The sequence below is a fragment of the Aedes aegypti genome, chromosome 2 (genome assembly GCF_002204515.2).
Source record: "Aedes aegypti strain LVP_AGWG chromosome 2, AaegL5.0 Primary Assembly, whole genome shotgun sequence".
NCBI classification, from domain to species: Eukaryota; Metazoa; Arthropoda; class Insecta; order Diptera; family Culicidae; genus Aedes; species Aedes aegypti.
The window spans coordinates 31091873-31110576 of record NC_035108.1 but is presented as its reverse complement, the minus strand read 5'-3'; the positions used below and the strand labels follow the sequence as shown (position 1 = coordinate 31110576).

The following is an 18704-nucleotide window of genomic DNA, read 5'->3' as shown; positions in this document are numbered from 1 at the left end:
TTCGGCAAAACATTCCCAATGTATTAATAGTAATTCGCGCTACACATTGTTAAAATTCCAATTTTATGTCACAGATCGCTAGTATATGCTAAAACTAGAGGGTTGTAGTTTCTGTATTCTCAAAAAGGTGGACCCCTCGTACGACAGCTAGCTAAACAATTTGCAAAAAAGCCCATTTTTTCATAAATATTGAGTATTTTTTCACGTGATATGTCAATTAGTTTCCCTTCGAACAAAAAACAATTTAGATAGGAAGGATGTAGCTTTTATTCGAAGCTAGAAAAATTGTAGTGGTAATTTTAAATTTGGCCACCATCTTTAATTTCGCCAGAAAACCCCTTTTTACCATTAGCGCACCGCTCGTTTTGGAATCTAAGGTCACCATCAGAAAGCTGAAAAAAAACTGAGTAAGAGCAGCTACAATAACTAGGTGAGCTATGGTACCTGTTCCGTACGGAACGTGCGGAAAAAGCGCAAACGACAATTCGTTTACACACCCAATCCGAAAGTAGCGAAACACTCACCGAATAGAGCCTCCAGCGTGACCCAGCCTAGCTACGTCACTGCGATCGCGAGTTACATCGATTGATGTGAGTTCCACCCATGAGTGCCCGTGAGAGATTCCCGCCATCATTGTCATCGTCATCGAGGTACTCACTGGCACTCACCACAACAGTAACGAAACGATGAGTGCAGACGCGTCGCGAATGTTCCACGCGCGTCTGGAACACGTGTACGGTGAGAGCGCGAACATTCTGGAACGCGTGCGCGTGCATATAAATACGCGACCGTTCCGCCAGTGAAGTCAGTATTGTTTTAACTCTCGCGCGCGTATAATCGAGTAAAAGTAAAAGTGAATTAACAGTGCAAATAAAGTAAAGTAATAGAAAGTGCAGAGAATAAAGTGCAGTGTGTAGTAGTGTGTGAAGTAGTGGTGTGTTTCCTTTCATCCGCCCTGAAATACAGTCCACCCCGACCCGACCGGAGTTGGCCACGGGTTAACGCGCCAACAGTACCTATCTATGAAATACGCGATTTTCTAAATTATTTTCTACGGTTTTGACGCATATGGCAAGTGCAATCAATGCAAATATCATTTTTCGTACAACAAAAGAAAACAAGTTTTGAATTGTTGGTTTTTTCTTCCAGTCAAGTGAAGAATAGGAGTATTATTTCGAGTGAAAAAATCAGGCCATATTAGATTTTGACGCCATCTTAATGTTAAGTAGTAGAGCTAAACATTTCCTTGATTTGGCATTAGGTCCATTTTGGTACGAAGCCTGCTTATCAGATGTTCAATTTCGCTATTTTTTCACATTTATGTTGGGTGGCACCTTTTTTTTCTATGCCAGGATTTTTTTAGCTCAAAAGCTTTAGATTTACACTATAAATTAATGAACTTTTGGCAATTTTACATTGAAGCAACATAGGGTGCAGAGCTACTTGGGCACTTCCATGCTTCATTTTGGCATGAGGGGTTTTCTCGGCAGAATTGTCTGCAATAAGAAACGCTTTATTATGCCGCATATTGTGGTCATATATGAACTTTGTAGCTTTCAAAGAACCCTATTGCCGAAGTGAATCAAAACTCGCGTTTCCGATCGTTGTTCAGCAACATTGATCAAAAGTGCCAAGAATAGGATCCGGTTCCGTATACAACAACAAGTGCGCAGCAATTGTAAATAGATCTGATTATTCTGCAGTTTTTAATCCACTTCGATACCGTCGATCCGCCCTTAAACCGGATGGCGTCCAAATCATTCAGCTCGCCACAATTTGTAATTATATATTGAACATTGCTCATCATTCATGTAACTCTCATGTACGTGACGTATATATTAGCGTTGGACAAAATTTAAATTCTCGCTCCAGTCCACTTTTTGGATTGCATTTGCGTCCCATAACAACTGCGCAAAATTTCAGCTCGATCGGTGAAACTATATTTTAGCGCCAGCCGTTCAAAGTTTGTATGGGATTTACAATGGGAAAACCTACTTTTGCAAAGAAAAATCACCAGAGGTCGCCCATTGACCTCTATAAAAATTCCGAACGCAGGTTGCCGAATACCGCGAATCAATCCGACACTTGTGAAGAAAGTTATTCAATGCATACCTATTGGCAAGGCGACGTTGATTAACACGAAAAGGAATAACAATAATAAAACAAAATTGGGCAAAATTTCCGAATAGTAGATGCTTTATAACTTTTTTCACAAGCATCGGATTGCTATGCGGTCTTCGACAATGTTGTTCATCGTAAAAATACCTATCGTGGTCTGTGTTCGGAATTTTTATAGAGGTCAATGGGCGACCTCTGGCGATTTTTCTTTGCAAAAGTAAGTTTTCCCATTGTAAATCCCATACAAACTTTGAACGGCTGGCGCTAAAATATAGTTTCACCGATCGAGCTGAAATTTTACACAGTTGTTATGGGACCCAAATGCAATCCAAAAAGTGGACTGAAGCGAGGATCTAAATTTTTCATATAGCCGTGTCCCAGGCTAGTATATATGCTATATGTAACAAATATGTCATTATATTAGTTGAGGTGCTACACTGAGCCAACTGTCCAAGTGGTCGTTATATACTGCCCATAAACGCATAATTGTCCCATGTGAATAGAAAATCCAGCAAACTTGGGACTGACATGCGTTTATGGGCAGTATAGAAGACATATAATTTTGCACTATTAGAATTGCATATAAGATGTAACGAAGAACAAAATCCTCGGCTATAAATTATATGCAACGCATATAGTGTGCTCTTTGGGAGGGCTTGTTACAATTATATGCGATGAATATAACTTTCAAAAGAGGATAGATGTTAAGGAAAAAAATAAATGTAAAAGTATATATGTTTTACAATAAAAAAACTAATGCACAAAATTAGTTTGTTGTATATGGAACCCCAATAATTTCGATTTTACTCTTCATATGATTTAGTGAGGAATTCACATTGAATGTAATAATAATATAACAGAAGCATCAATATCAAAACATGTAATAAGTTTTATTTACTCATCTTTACGTTCTATAATTATAATACATATAACCATTTCTATAAACAACTTTTCTCTCCACATTGCGTAAATTACAAAATGCTTTTGGTCACTCGTCGGTTGAAGTTACTTAGTTGTATGCAGCTGCATTTGATTTCCGAGTGAATATTCTATAAATAAAAAAAATCAAAACTCAAATCTTGATTAAAGCTGGTTTACTTACCAAGAGTAAAAACTGGAATAGTTCCGGGAACTCGAGTTTTCATGACAAACTTGCGGATTGAAGGTTTACCGAGTTCCTTTTGTCGACTTGTTGATTCCAGCCAGGTGAATGTATCTATAGAATATATTGCATGGAATTAAAGTTTTTAGGTTTTATTTAAAGCAGTTCACTTACCAGTAAATCGAATGTAAAACACACTCTTTGTCTCTCACTATTCTTCTTTGCAATATAGCACTAGCTGACATGCAAACATGATACTACCTACATGACAATGATCCATATAAGATATATGATTTTGAGATAGCAGTGTAAGTTATATGCTATGCTTATAACTCAGCCTGTACTCCATATATGACGCGCATATAACTTCAACAATACTATAGCTTTGTAATATTTATATGCTGGCTGTTACACCCAATTTGTTTAGCATGCGAAATATATTGGATGTAATTTGAAACGAACGTGAGAGAGTTTGAAGTATATGATTTTTCTGATAAAATAGACTTATGGTTTTATTTTAGTGTAGTAATCTGTACACTCAGAAACACGGGTAGTCACAGAATGACTAAATTTTAGTAATTTATGACTATTTTCTATCTGCCTCTCTTTCATTCTGCAGGGATTTTTATTTCTATTTGTCAATTCGCCTGGGTTGAAGCATCGCTAAAATTCAACCCAGGCGAAATAACATTTAGTGTAGAAATTCGCAGCAGAATGAATTCATAGACTTTAGTAATTCTGTGACTATTTTTATTTCTGAGTGTACACGCTCAAAACCATACATGTGTGGAAACAACCCGTTCAACTTTCACTCTTTCCGAAAGATTGGTGCACGCTAAGAAGTTTCCTAATAGAATGTATTTTGTTCGGAACTAAGACAAGACGTGTCAGGTGAAAGTACAAAAACGAAACCAATTGCCTGTCAAAAAAGGCCACTTCTAATTGGTCGTTTTGGCGAAGCCCTACGACTACACCACACCAGGTTCGTCCCCCAGCGATTGCATCTGGATTTTTGGTAGCATCTCCCATAGTATTTCCACAGATAACAGATGTTTATGCTATAAAGAAAATCTTCTGGAAACCTGTGTAGATATTCAAAATGAAACACGTTGAAATCACTGGCGCCGCCACACAGCGTATTGCGTCAATCTGTGGTGAATATCTGTATATGGAAATATTTCATATTCACCACTGACATCGTCATGGGAACTTAGCGATAACTTGTGTTGCTATTTAAAATGACGATTAATTGGCTGATACAGTTTTACAATCGAACTTAAACATCTGTTATCTGTGGTAGGAAGACTCAAGCTGGCATTAGCAAAGACGTACGCCGTTAGTTAGAACAGCAGCTCCGATAAAGAGTGGGTTGTCATACTAACCTGCATGATAGCAATATATCACGTTCGAGGGAGTTGAAGCAATAGATAAAGTTTTCTGTATAGTTTGGATTGTTCTATTCAACTGGCCATTTTGCTGTTGCTCAGGAGGTTTGCTTGGAGTTGCACACCGTCCAATGTTCGATGTGTGTAAATTTCTTCGAACATCCTTCAAATTGAACCGACACACGCTTATCCTGTCATCACCTTACTTGTTTGCACAATTGATATAGGGGCAGTGGGGCAATATGACCATACGGGGCAATATGAGCCACCCTCAAATTGACCTTACTAACAAGTTTAATTGTCTCCCGGCTATATGATCTTTTAGATAATGCTTCGAATATACTTCACAGTGAAAACCGTGTCAAAATTTGTTACTGAAGTGCTAATATTTCTGAAAATGTATTTTTTTTCCTCGAACCTTGAAATTGTTATAATATATGGAGTTCAGAAATAAGCTTTTAATCCATATCAGCCTTTTTTACGAGCAAAAAGTATGGTGCAATCGTTACTCCCACTATTGCTGAACATTTTCTGAACATGTTCAAGTCTGATCTAAACCGCATTTATAATAAAACGTGATTTTTTAAAAGCTTCTCGCTACGGGGCAATATGGTTATACCTGATCGAAACAACATGATCAGTTTTATTTTTGTAACATAACCTCAAAATTCAGTTGTCAAAGACAAACACATCAGTTTCATTACGGACAAATCATGGTGCGGTTCTACAAGCGGCGGTCAGAGCGGAATAATTGGCCACAAAGCAACCTGAATGCGGCCATCGAAGCTGTTAAAACGGAACACCGATTCGTCGCGCTTCCGCCGTCTACCAAATTCCGAGAGCAACGTTGAAACGCTATGTAAACAGTGTACGCCCGCCACAGATCCAGAAACTTGGAGGATTTTCCTGTGTGTTTACGGAAGCGCAAGAATCGGAGCTACTGGACTACATATTGTTCATAGAACAAAGCTTCTATGGAATCACCATCAAGGAAATCCGAAAATTGGCCTTCGATTTAGCTGAAAAAAAATGGCATCAATCATCCATTCAACAAAAAAAAAATAAGGTTGCCGGAAACGATTGGCTGACTGGTTTCCGTAAGCGCCACCCGCAAATCTCCCTTCGGTCGCCTGAAGCAACCTCAGCAGCCAGGGCACAAGGATTTAACCGTGTAGCTGTGGACAAGTTTTTCGATCTCTATGAAACAATCACCCGTTCGAAGAACATTCCGGATCACAGAATTTATAACGTGGACGAAACTTCCATCGTTCCGGTAAATGATTAAATTTGATTGTGAGTAAGCAGGAGATTATCTACTAATAATTTCCATTTATAGGTCCAGTCCAAGCGATCCAAAGTGCTAGCATTACGGGGAAGGAGGCAAGTCGGCTGTTTGACTTCAGCTGAACGAGGAGTGTTAAGTACCGCTTGTATTTGTATGTCCGCTACCGGACACTTCATCCCCCCATTTGTAATCTTCCCACGAGTTCGGATGACGGACAGATTGAAGCAAGGCGCACCTTCTGGAACCGTTTTCGCGTGCAATCCCAGCGGCTGGATGACTTCAGAAGGTTTCAACAAATGATTTGAACACTTTATCAGGCACACAAAACCATCGATGGAGGATCCAGTTCTGCTAATACTCGATGGCCACAGCAGCCACACAAAGAATCTCGAGTTTGTCGATCGGGCGAGAGAGTGCAGTGTCCACGTACTTAGCTTGCCGCCACATTGTAGCCACAAGTTACAGCCCCTGGACGTGAGCTTTATGGGACCGTTTAAAACGTATTTTTCCCAAGCCATTGAAAGCTACCTCAAAGATAGACCAGAAGAAGTAGTGACATTGAATGAGATGAGCTCCCTATTATCCACTGCGTACCACCGTTCGGCAAGAGCAGAAGTTGCGATTAACGGATTCCGCAAGACTGGAATTGTCCCGTTCAACAGATTCGCATTCGCTGATAGTGATTTTGCTCCATCAATTGTTACTGACATAGCATTGTCGGATGCATTAGCTTGTGCTGCAGTAGATCCAGCAGAAGAAGCACCTTCCATCGAGACAGATCCCGGGAGTAGATTGCCGAGCGAGGCTATCGCTACGACATCCAAGAGGGACACGGCATTTTCTAGTTTTCCAGATTCTGATGATGAAGGCCCATTTTACGGGTTTGGTCCACAAGTGCCCGGAACAGCTTCCACTACCAAGAGCAAGGTACAGAAGACAGAACCACAGGAAAACGACCAAACAAAGACCACTTGTGAAACCGAAGATTTAGTGTTACCGCTTGCGACGGTATCAGGCTTGACCGAGACTAAGGAAGGTTGTTTCAGCGTTTCTCCCTTCTCAATTCGGCCGTTACCAAAATCAAGTCGCAGGAAGACAATGTCCATGAGAAAAACGGAAAAAGCCTCCATCCTCACATTGAGTCCGAATCGAGAAGTGCTTAAGGCATTGCACGCCAACAAAGAAATCAAGCAAATCCGAAAAATTAAGCGAAGCTCTAAGATTCAGTCCGACAAAGGAGGAAAGCGAAGGAAGCAAAACGATGAGAATGTTCCCCAGGACACTCTTTGTTGCTTATGTGGGGATCAGTTTAGCTCGTCCTTTGAGGGCGAAGGGTGGAACCAATGCCATCGTTGCCATTCTTGGGTCCATGGCTGCGATGGAAATATTTGCCCATGTTGATGCAAACGTTGCGTTTTATCATTGAATATTTTGTAATATCGTCATTTTTTTGTTATGATTTATACTGCCGTGAATCGCAAGTCAGTCCCATCTGTAAAAAGTAGGCATTGAGAAAATGGGCTGTGAAGTTTTCAAACTCGTTTTCCATACAAATATTCAAAAAAATCCAGAGGATTGGAACATGTTCCAATCTTAATGAATCTTTCACAACCTGCTAATCATTAGCGGAATTTGGGGCAAGTGTGCCACCTTAAGCAAATTGATCTCTAACTTTGTCTAAAGCTTATAAAATCCACCGATTTAGCCTCATGATGTTAGTTTCACATCTTTTCATAACCACTATGCCATTTAAAAAGAAAATTATTTCAAAAAGTATTAGTTTTGGAGCTTCTCAAATATCATCCAAAATAACCTATTTTTCGACACTATGGGGCAAGTGTGCCACCCATATGGGGCAAGACGGCCACCGAATGAACATCGCATGTAATTCTACTTGTAATGAAATTTTTCTTATTTCATATTAATATTACTTACAAAGCAGACGCTAATCGATAGTTTAAAAAATAATTTTAAGTTTACCGTAATAAGGGGATGCTTTATAACAAGGTTCAAAACATGCGTAACTCGTTATTACTCAATTCGAATAACTAAAATGGTTATTTTTGTATCCATTTAATACAATATATGTATTACCTTAATATCACGGCGAATATGTATAATATTAAACTAGATCAGCACTAAATAACGGTAAAATATTGATGAAGTTATATAAAACGGTACTTAATAAGCCGCAAAACATGTTATTATTGAATATTTTGAGAAAAAATCACTTTAGGAGCAAAAATGTCAGTTATTCCCCTACTATACTTCAGAAACTACTACTGGTGCCTCATTTTGGTTTATTATTATGATTTTGTTGATGACGTTTACATTTTTATAAATTTCACTCCAACAATTTTTGCTTACCAAATAGGTGGCACACTTGCCCCAATAAGTATACATTCCAACCAAACTGGATTTCGTATGTAAAACTAAATAATTTTTTCGTTCAAATGCCACAATAGCTTACACATTTGAATAGTTTCACGATGTACAGAACGTTAGGAAAATATGGTAATAATTTACCCTCCACCATGCTATTTTGATACAACGAAATCTTATAAAAATTCACTCAAATTTGGTTGTCTTTGCTCAAGTCGATGTAAATACGTGAAAAATAGAGCAATTTCCATTATATTTTGATCATTGTATTGTTAACTATAAGGGAACATATTGTTATGCTCAAAGAGAAAATAAATATTATAGTTTTTATAAAAAGCAGGGGTGGCACACTTGCCCCTATGGCACACTTGCCCCAAAGTCCGCTATGATATCTTACCGAGAAAAATATAAAAATAATCAAAACAAGTTGCATTTTTGTGTTCCATGGTGCGAAAGTCTGTAGTGGGACTGATATGCGGTTACTTTTCATTATGGGACAATTTGACTTGCTGTTTTTTCCTAATTTTTCCGAACAAATCATTTTATTTTATTAGTGCAGCTAAAAGAGCATTGGAAAAGATGTTGAAAACTGAACTCAACTCAATTTTAACGAAAATGCAGATGGGACTGACTTGCGATTCACGGCAGTATACCAAAATGAATTAATTTGTATAAAATACAATGAGCTGTTGTAAAAGTATTGAATTTTGTATATTCTTCTCTCTCCCGACCCATTTTTGACAAAAAAAAACAGGTTTTTAGAAGGGTGGCTCATATTGCCCCGTATAGTGGCTCATATTGCCCCGTACAGCCGGGAATCACATGAAAATGTATTACTAAGAAAAATGTTTTCCAGCCATACCCCTCATTGTTTTTTTCGTTACTTCTCAACGCAATATGAAAGGGAAGACTTCAAAGCATAAGTCAACTACATTTGTGTTCCGCTTTTTTAATATTTTCTTTTCCACGATTTTCTTAGGTGGCCCATATTGCCCCGATTACCCCTAATACCGAAACCGGCGTATGGATTTCTTTCGAATCAGTCCTCCGACGAATCATTCTAGTCTACATGAGAATGTATTTCAAGTTTACATCATTAATATAGGAATAATACTGCTGGGTGCTGCTAAAGATGCAATCTACTAATTAACAGTGAGACAACAGGTGTGCATTAGCTTTGGTATGTTTTTTTTCCTGTCATGGTAGTAGAAAAGGTAAAACGGTGCACATATAATCTCCGCCAATAAAATCTAGCGTTCAATGGGGATGGTGCTGCGATACAAATACCTACACTTTTAATAGATGGTTCCTTTTCTATCACTTTCCTCCATTGCTGCTACCGCGAAACAGAACGGTTCTAAACTTTAGGCTTATCGCTAAACAATGACTAGGTATGAGATCACACATCGTTCTTAGCTCTAGAAATAACTAGCTCAGCGTTTGATATTTTCGCTGCTGTTGTAAAGCTTGGGAAGTTCGGATTGCAGCCGAAGCAGTTGGACGAACGTTTTGAGCTTCATGCCGGAGCGCTCGCCGTTGTCCGAGTCGGACTTTACGAAGGTAGAATAGTAGGAAACGAGCTCTTGGGAGCCATCGTCGTCGAGGTCCGCTATCAGCAGAGAGTTTTCCTGGTAGTTGAGATCCGGTTGGCAGACGATGTCCGTTTTGTCCTTGACGTTTTCGCGACAGAACTGAATAACGTTGGACTGGCTGGTGTTTTCGATTTTGGTGTCGGTGGAATTGAAAACGATGAGCTTGACGATTTCCTTGAGGTATCGCATGCGGGTCTTGTAGGTGCCCGGGCGTAGGGTTTGATTGACGCTTCGGCGGACTTTGGAGGGCGTGTGGGCGTCGGTGTCCTGATCCGGGAGGACCCAGGTTTGTTTCTTCACGAAAAGATGGGAAAAGACGTTACGTTCCTCATGGGACGAGCGTTTGTCGCGAGTACTACGGTTATCCGGTTCCTCTTGACTCCACTCCCAGAATTTGAGCACGAAACCGTAAATTGCAGATGGATTATCTTTGCCGATATTGCTGAATGATAATCGAACAGGTTGCATTCCGTATAACTGTTTTCCTGAAGCGTTCCAGAGGACTTTTCCGTTGGATTCTTCTGTGAGGAGTACAGTAGTGGAACAATTTTCTGGACATTTCCCACGGTTCTCGATAACTAGTTGCTTTCCACCTACTGCGTCGATGGTTCTCTGTTTCTCAGTATTCTTTCGTTGGCCGAAAAACTTATGCTGGGGTAGTTCAACTGGCTTTCTTATCTTACGCATATCTAAAGCCTTGTGTTTAATAAGCATGTACAATTCGGCCAACGGTTTAGATCTTTGTTGCTCGGATTTCTCTTTGACACAATTGAACATAACATTGAACTCAGCATCAATCATCAGCTTGTGGACGTAGATGCACTCTTTTACAATGTGAGAATCTCCAATAAGTTCTCCCTTGCGACCGGAAATCATCACGAACTTATTGTGCCTTGATTCCCCATAGCTGGTGATGAAGAACAGGTCCTTCACACCATCTCCATCCACATCTGGGATCACTAATGGGAAATCCAACAGGTCATTTTGCTTCAGAATACTTTTCCGGTCATAGATGGGCGAATGCCAGATCCACTGTCCAGATAAGGGGTTAATGCATTCTAGCTGACCGTACTCATCCATTACCAGACAATCCGGCGATCCGTTCAAATCAGCATCGATCAATGTGCAATCGATACTCTTCGGTTCATTAACCATCTGATCATACCAGGCCACTTTCCCGGTGCTGCCCACCAAGGAAATTATCCCATTCCTCATTTTGAACGAATCCGCAAACTCCGGAAACAGTTTATCTCCTCTATACATGAAAATCAAATTTTTGCTCTTGCCCCTCACACCCTCCACCACGTTCACCACCCCCTTGAGCTCTATCTTCTCATAGTTCCTTATCCAGTTCTGGGTCTTCACTCGTTCTGCTTTGGCCGGGCAAGCCAAATCATCCGAACAAGGAATCACCCACAAGAACACCACCAAAGATAAAAAGCAAACTGCCAAAGATGCTACAAAGCAACACTTCCTTGGGAAAGACATCTTCCTCTCCGTCAAAGACCCACTCTCGGCCAGGATTGCCACATTGTCCGGATGGAACACCCCATTGGCATCCTCGATATCGCTCGGACTGGCCATTCCATTATACAAGCTATTACAAATTGCCGTTCCATCGCCCCCCAAAACGTGATTCCTGTTACCTTTTACCGTCCCGTTCATGGCAACCGCAGTGGTCGTCGTGGTGAATCCTGTTCCGCGACCGAATCTTCCCCCGTTCTGATGATGATGAACCGCGGCCACTCGCTGATGGTGATGATGATGTTGGAATGGAATCGCCGCCTTGTGAGGGTAATGGTGCCTTTGCAGCAGGTCCTCCTCGCTCTCGGAATCGGTTATCGTCGTTTGCGGAATGGGGGAGTAGATTCCACCGGACGAATCACTATTAGGCATAATATGCTGCTGCGGGAGGAAAAATACAAAACGAGGTCAATCACGGAACTAATCGATAAACATTGGGGAAATGCTCTACAAACCTTTCGCGTCGAATGCTCGCATCGGTAGGAGTTTGATTGAAACACACAAACGGTGGGAACGGAGAGATCAGTTAGAATATTCGTTTAAAACCAGTATTTTGAAACTACATTTTGAATTTTTATCGAAAAATGCAAAGAAATTGTAAGACGCACTTCTAGCTCACTTTTTCGTAAATCTGCTGCCAGGAAAACAGAAACGAATGAAAACTTTTGGATGTCAAAACAAAGAGGAAAGTAAACAAGAGTCTTCTTTATCGACCGTTGCCATAAAATGGAGTGATTCGCGATTAGGGCGATGGCTCCAAGGTATTAGCATGGGAGGTAGTTCGATGTGACAAGCATAAAGCGTCCTGTCACATCCTGCCCTCTTGGGACGAACGATTTATCACCTCTATTTGCCTGATTTGCTGCTGAAAAGTAATTTCTTGGCCTATCTTGATCTGAGAGAAAGATAGAGGAGACAGCTCACTGACAGTTGGCATGTTTTCTTGCCTTCTTTGACTTCTTTCTTTAATTTCTTGGGTTGTGCACAACGGCCAGATAAACTTTATTTGGTCAACATCATATTCACTTTTTTTGTTCATTATGAAAAAGGATACGAATATATGAAATCAAGGGCAGTTTGCGTTCAAAGCATACAATCCTCCAACATTATCAGCAATCGCAATAATTTCACCTCCGAACACTAGCTGGCATTGCTTCTCGTCGAATTCAGCTTTAACCTTCTTCTCCGCTAGTTTTGAAATGGAAACCAAGTTCTCCTTCAGCGCAGGAAAAATGATTATTTTTGACACCCACCCACCCCTTTGTAACACTTTTTGTATGAATATTTTACAAATTTTTTATAAGCCGTAACATCATGAGGACACCCACCCACCCCCATTAGCGTTATGAAATTTGTGAACAAGCCCTAAAACGTCCGTCAACATAACCGTCACTTTTTGATTTCGACTAACTACGCAGTCAATCGTACAGTCCCCAATTCCACCAATGCGTATCTTTCTCCCACTCGCAGTCGAAATAACCGGGCAAACACTCGTGTCTAACTTCGAAAACGCTTTACGGTTGTTAGCCATGTGCGACGTCGCGCCAGAGTCGCGTCACGTGCACCACTGCTAACCATAAAGGTGAACGAATAGCTTTCACTTTCGCACACTATCTTAGCATCATTTGTCTTCTTTTCCATTTTTCTCACCTCTTTCTTCCAGGTACGCTTTTCGCTTTATGTGACCTTCCTGCCCGCAAAAGTAGCAAACTACATCCTTCCGACGCGTGGTCCACTGGTCCGCAACACCTGCTCGTCCAAACTACTCCTTCGATTATCTTGCTTATCCGCTTCATCTATCAGCTTCACCTTGACCAAATCGAGAGTGAGCCCTCCTCGTTCCGGGCCTCCAAAGCTGTAGTCAGTGGATTGAACGAATCCGGAAAGCCACGCAAAATTAACGCCACTTTGAGGCACTCTCTCATTTCGAAGCCAGAGTTTTCGAGTCGAACGTACAACTTTTCGATGTCAGCCAGACGTGCCTCCATGTCGTCACCGCACTGAAAATTCTGGTTCGTTATTTGCTTCAGCAACGTTACCTTCTGTCCCAACGACGCCTTCTGATGGTGGTCCTTCAATGCCAACCACGTGTTCCTTGCTGTCGTTTTCCCTCGTATAAGCCCATACTGGCTCTCGTCTACCGTCAGCTGGATCGTGGCCAACGCTTTTTCATCTCCTTCGCGCCACGCATCCGTCACCGGGTCGAGTGGAGTACCGGAGTCAACATACTTACACATTTGCGTCGTAGCAGTGCTTGCATCGAGAAACACCACGCCTCGTAGTTCGTGTTGGTCCGCTTCACGATTCGTGCCCGCTCCATCTTCAGACAGCTTCCAGAAAACAGGGAACTTCTCACCTGAGCTATATTTTCTGGAATGACTTCTGCTTCTCAATTCCGCGGGTTACGTTTGCTGGGCCCATAACCTGTTTGAGAACTAGCAGAGTCAGAGCCAGGTTCGGGAGCATTAATGAAACACGTCTTTACTACTGAAAGGCTACACGCCAAGAGAGCGAATTTTATTGAAATTTAGAAACATAAGCAAAACGGATTGCTGCGATCGTTTCCCAAAGCAACGCCTGGCCAACGTCTGCGCAGCTATGTTGCTCCTCGCGACCCAGTGGAAATGAAACGTTGATGTTGCACATAGTTGTGCTTCCTCCAACAAAATCGTCTGTGAGATTGTTTACGGACTTCGAAGACGTGACTCAACGGGAATGGTATGACACACAATAGTTGGATGCGATCTTTCTGAGTACTATCGTCGACGTAAGTGCAATTTCATACATGGATTATATTATTGTTAACCGTTCCAGAGTACATCACTCAACATACACCGATTGGTCGGAACGAGCGAGCCGGATCATTCATCCTTCCACACCATACAACCAGTGTTCGTTAAAGTGTTTTGGTGTATGGCGCGTCAACCTGGAACTCGCTACGACTCTCCGTCAGGCAACAACAAACATTAATTTCTCTTAAAGCAGCACTGAACAGAGGCAACTAGTCAAACACAATTAGCATATAGTTAACTTATCTTGCTAACTGGCATTCCTTATGTATTTTCCTTGAAATAATTTGTTCCTTGACATGATTTAGAGTTGTAAATACTAACATGTTATCGTTTTGCCAATAAATTACAATTACAATTACAATCTTTCTTATTAGGCTCTATTGGGTCCTAAAATGTTTTATGAAATCTTGTTTTTATTTAATGACACGAAAGAGCATGTTACTGCAACTATTTTGGCAATTTTTCCCGCTCAAATAACGGCTACATCATATTTAAACTTTACATTAAAAATTGGGTCCATAAATGAACCTTGACACTTTTGATCATGTTTGACGTTCGCCTAATTGACAAAAACACCACAGGGCTTTTAGTTTTAACACTGGGGTTGCTCATATCTGACATTTCGGAAGGGACACGGAAAACAAAATACACCCAAAATTTAAGTTTAAGCCAAGGAGTTGGACAAAATCTAAAAAAATGTTTTTTTGGACTTAAACAAAAATAAAACATTAAAAAATTGAGTAAACATGTGTTTTGACTTAACCTTAAGCGTTTGGCACTAAAATTGGGACATCCCTTAGGACCCTATTCTAACACGTTCTTGATATATTTGGTGTTGCTATAAAATAGTCCGCCAGTCTTCGAAGCACGTTGTTCTCTGTTTCTTGAAAGTGTCACTAGCTGTCAAAGTTGCCATAAATCTTGGTTCAGTCGCAAAACACCGTCGTCGTCCAAAAGCATCACTCCCTGTTTGCTTCGTGTTTGTCGTGTCTTTCGTCTTCACGGTCGTGTGTGTCGCAGAACCAGAAAAGGAAACTGCAGCAGCAGCAGCAAAAGGCAAAAGTGTTTCTCTTGTTTATTGCGCGAGATCACAACGCTAGATTCCTTGACGCGTTCCTTCCGTCGTTCCCGGATTCCGATTGTTCGATTCGTAGTGATCTGTTTGTAGTGTAGCAGCCAATTTCAAGCAGGAAGAAAAATTTCCCTGCTTCGTTCGATTTTTGATCTTTTTGTGCTTCGTGGAAAACCACCTCCTATGATCTGGTGAAGAAAAGTGATTAGCAGTTTGTAGATTTTACAGATTTAGATTTACGCGAAGGAAGGTAAAGGAATCCTATACCTAGATTTCCTTGTTTTGTGATTCTAGTGCCAAATCGAGAAACCAAACGCTGAAAAACTATTATTTTTGAGATCATCCCGTGTGAACATCGCCACAAAGTAGTGCCCCAATTTTGGTTTGTTTTTCTTTGGTGCTTCCCTCAAACATCTTTTGTGAAAGTGTAAGGGTTCTCTCTACCCTGAAGAAAAGCACCGAAAATTGCCCGTAAGTGTCCCGAGCCCCCGTCGGATCTAGCTCTAGATTCCAGCAGCAGCAGTAGTACCCGAAGCACCAGGAGGAATCTCGAAATCACAGCTGCAATTATGGCGTCTCTGCTGGAGGAAGAGCAAAGCCTGCGGGAGTGCGAGGCCTACATCCAGACGCACCGGATCCAGCGGGTGCTCAAGGATTGCATCGTGCAGCTGTGCGTGGCCCGGCCGGACAATCCGATTGCGTTCCTGCGGCAGTACTTCCAGAAGCTGGAGAGGGTGAGTGTTTTTCTTGTGATCATTTTGTACAGATTAGAAAGGCAAATCTTAGCGGATGACAGGGAGATGCAATCGAACAGGGCTGCCAGTTTTGTACAATTTAAAATGGATTTAAATGAAAAAAATGTTTTGTCACATTTTTTATCTTGAGGAGCTTCTGTTGAATTCCCTTGATAAAAAGTGTACACTGATAGGATACCGTGATCAATAAAATTACAATCGTAAGATTAATAAATACAATTACAATTACAATTAAATTCTGGCAGTCCCTCCCCTTGGTTATGCGACCTTGCCGCGATGGGAGGGCATAATCCATTAGCCCATATGATGGAAACCAAAGGCGTAACCTGTAGTGGTGGTATCACATTTTGGCATTTTTTGCTTAAAGCCGCGTCATAATTCATATGGCATAGACGCAATAATATCTCGGATGTGATCCAACGGACATTCTGCGTCATTGATAGAATTGATGCCCATTTCAAATAATTAATCTATTGGAAGTGGACATTAATACTATTGGTGACGTTCAGTTTGCCTTTTGCTAACCAGAATGATCCGTAGCCACTCTTACTCTTACTATTAGCTAGCTAGATACATCGTTATCATATACGACGTAGGGAATACTTAGGAACTCTTAGAAAAATGACTAGTAGATTCACTGAGTAGAAATAAGTGGCGACAATCTTATTTTAATATGGTTTTTACATTGCCATAATAAGAAATACCTTTTTTGTAACAGCGGTATAAATAATCTAATTCCAGCTTCATTTTCGCAAAAAATACAAGTAGAAAGTAGGCGTTGTGAAGCATTGCATTTGCCACCGAAAAGTGAATCTTGTAGGAGACTGTAATAGAAGCCTAAGGTAACTTTACTATTCAATATTCACTATAAAAATGACTATGGAAAGTAAAACGCTGAGATCGATCATTAGGGTACACTTGCTAGTTTCGAAAAATTGTTGAACAGACAAGGAAAGCGACTTTTTTCTTTAAGGATATATGAACGTAATGACCAATAAATACATTTAACAACAAAAAATGAAATTAAGTAGAACTCTTACTAAACAGCCTAATTTTGTTAAGACTTCACGACAATTGACATTCAAGACTCTAATCTTATGTAAAAGACAGGAGTAATCAGAATAGCACTTAAATGACAAATTATTCAAAACCATTTTTACTAGACAGTATCAGTAATGACACTACTACAATACTATTTCAAACAAATTCTGATGGAGCTGCTGATTTTCACAATGCTTCCTTTTCTCTGAAGCAAGGGAATATGGGTACTTTTCAAAAACTACCACGTCACAATACTAATAAAAACAGTGTTCATGTGGGCGCCATTGCCTAGTCCGTCTGAGTATTGGTCCTGGTAGAGGGGAAACTTGTCAAAAGCCAGACCGAGGGTTCAGCCTTGACAAGTTAAGCTGTCAGGCAGCTCCAACTGAATACCATACAAAAAAAAAAAAAAAAAAATTACAATTAAATTCTGGCAGTGCCATTGTAAAGAAATTTTCCACTAGCCTAGCAACATTGTAAAGAAATGTTAGTGTGTAACTCTTGCTATTTGGAGACCGAGTTTACCTCTGCATCTCCACAAAGGTTACTGGGAAGGATGTTTGTTAATCGGGAGGATCGTTGAGTCACAGGATTCACTTTGATAAGTGACCATTGGTTCCAAACCTTTTTGAAACTTCGAATCCCTTTGCTGCCCATAAACGCATGTCAGTCCCATGTTTGCTTGATTTCCTATTCACATGGGACAATTATGCGTTTATGGGCAGTTTGGGGATCCACAAACATCTTACGGATCCCTGAAAATGGTTGTTCTTGAAATTGAAGTTTATGTAAATGAAGGATTTGTCCATGTCTTATGTACTGAGTCAATTACTCAATACAGCTTAAAATCAGAATCGAATTCAATTGACTGAAATAGCTAAACTTTGATAGACATCCGGCTAAGATCTCACATCTAGCAACAATTCTGTTTACACGATAAGGAGAACCTGTCAAAGATCTTAGAATGAATCGAAAACTTTTTGATTGCTCTTCTAGAACAGGCCTGAACAATCTTTTTGAGCTGAGGGTCAAATCGCAGAAATAATATTGAGTTGAGGGCCAAAATATTTTCAACATTTTTGTTGAAATAAACAAGAGAAAAAAACAAATTTGGAAAAAAATTCAATCAGGATTCAGTAAAAATGTTTATCAGTACTTTATAATGATCTGGCAAAGATGTTGTGTTCAAGATCACGCCAGAATTTTATGCAGGAATTATTGAAAATATTGTTCTAAATAAAGGTTATATTAGGATCATACACAAAAATTATAAGAATACTACTAAGAATTTTGTCACACTCACACCCACCATTATTTGAGGGTTATGTAGGAAGGAATAATGCTTGAAATTTTGCAAAGCTCCAACGTAGGTTTCTGTCAGAATTGTTTCAAGGATACCATACGAATCTCTGTTTAAAAATTATGTTCTAAAATCGGTGAGGTACATCGGACAGGTATCCAGGCTTTTTTATGAATCCTGTTTAGAAGTCGGTCAGAAAACCGCCCAGGATCAATCGGAAACCTCTACATAAAATGTTGTGAAAATTTGATTTTGAGGATTCTGAATAATCCTACTACAGTGAAACCTCCATGAGTCGATATTGAAGGGACCATCGACTCATGGAAATATCGAGTCATGGAACAGCAATCCTTTGG

The 18704-nt window shown here is 40.3% G+C and overlaps 2 protein-coding genes across 5 annotated transcripts in view; one reads left to right on the top strand and one right to left on the bottom strand.

Moving 5' to 3' along the window:
• Window positions 1–9330: 9330 nt before the first annotated feature.
• Window positions 9331–12058, bottom strand: LOC5573286. 2 transcript variants are annotated; one of them, XM_021840416.1, is made up of 2 exons: window positions 11844–12058; window positions 9331–11769 (listed from the first exon to the last, which is right to left on the bottom strand). In XM_021840416.1, exon 2 carries the CDS (start codon window positions 11758–11760, stop codon window positions 9706–9708), a length of 2055 nt encoding a protein of 684 aa, XP_021696108.1. In that variant the 5' UTR covers window positions 11761–11769; window positions 11844–12058; the 3' UTR covers window positions 9331–9705. The 2 variants fall into 2 exon arrangements, with proteins under 2 accessions (XP_021696108.1, XP_021696110.1); XM_021840418.1 differs by having other exon boundaries at window positions 9331–11766.
• Window positions 12059–15106: 3048 nt separating this feature from the next.
• Window positions 15107–18704, top strand: part of LOC5574099 (cAMP-dependent protein kinase type I regulatory subunit) — a 191073-nt gene continuing 187475 nt past the window's right edge. Inside the window, exons 1-2 of one of the 3 annotated variants that reach the window (XM_021840409.1) lie at window positions 15107–15242; window positions 15547–15986. In XM_021840409.1, the coding sequence (XP_021696101.1) occupies window positions 15822–15986 (165 nt within the window). In that variant the 5' untranslated portion in view covers window positions 15107–15242; window positions 15547–15821. Of the gene's footprint in view, window positions 15987–18704 lie in introns of all 3 variants that reach the window. The other 2 variants (XM_021840408.1, XM_021840407.1) reach the window with 2 other exon arrangements.

Coding starts and splice junctions, on each gene's coding strand:
- LOC5573286 (XM_021840416.1), bottom strand. CDS start 11,760: ATGCCTAATAGTGATTCGTCCGGTGGAATCTACTCCCCCATTCCGCAA.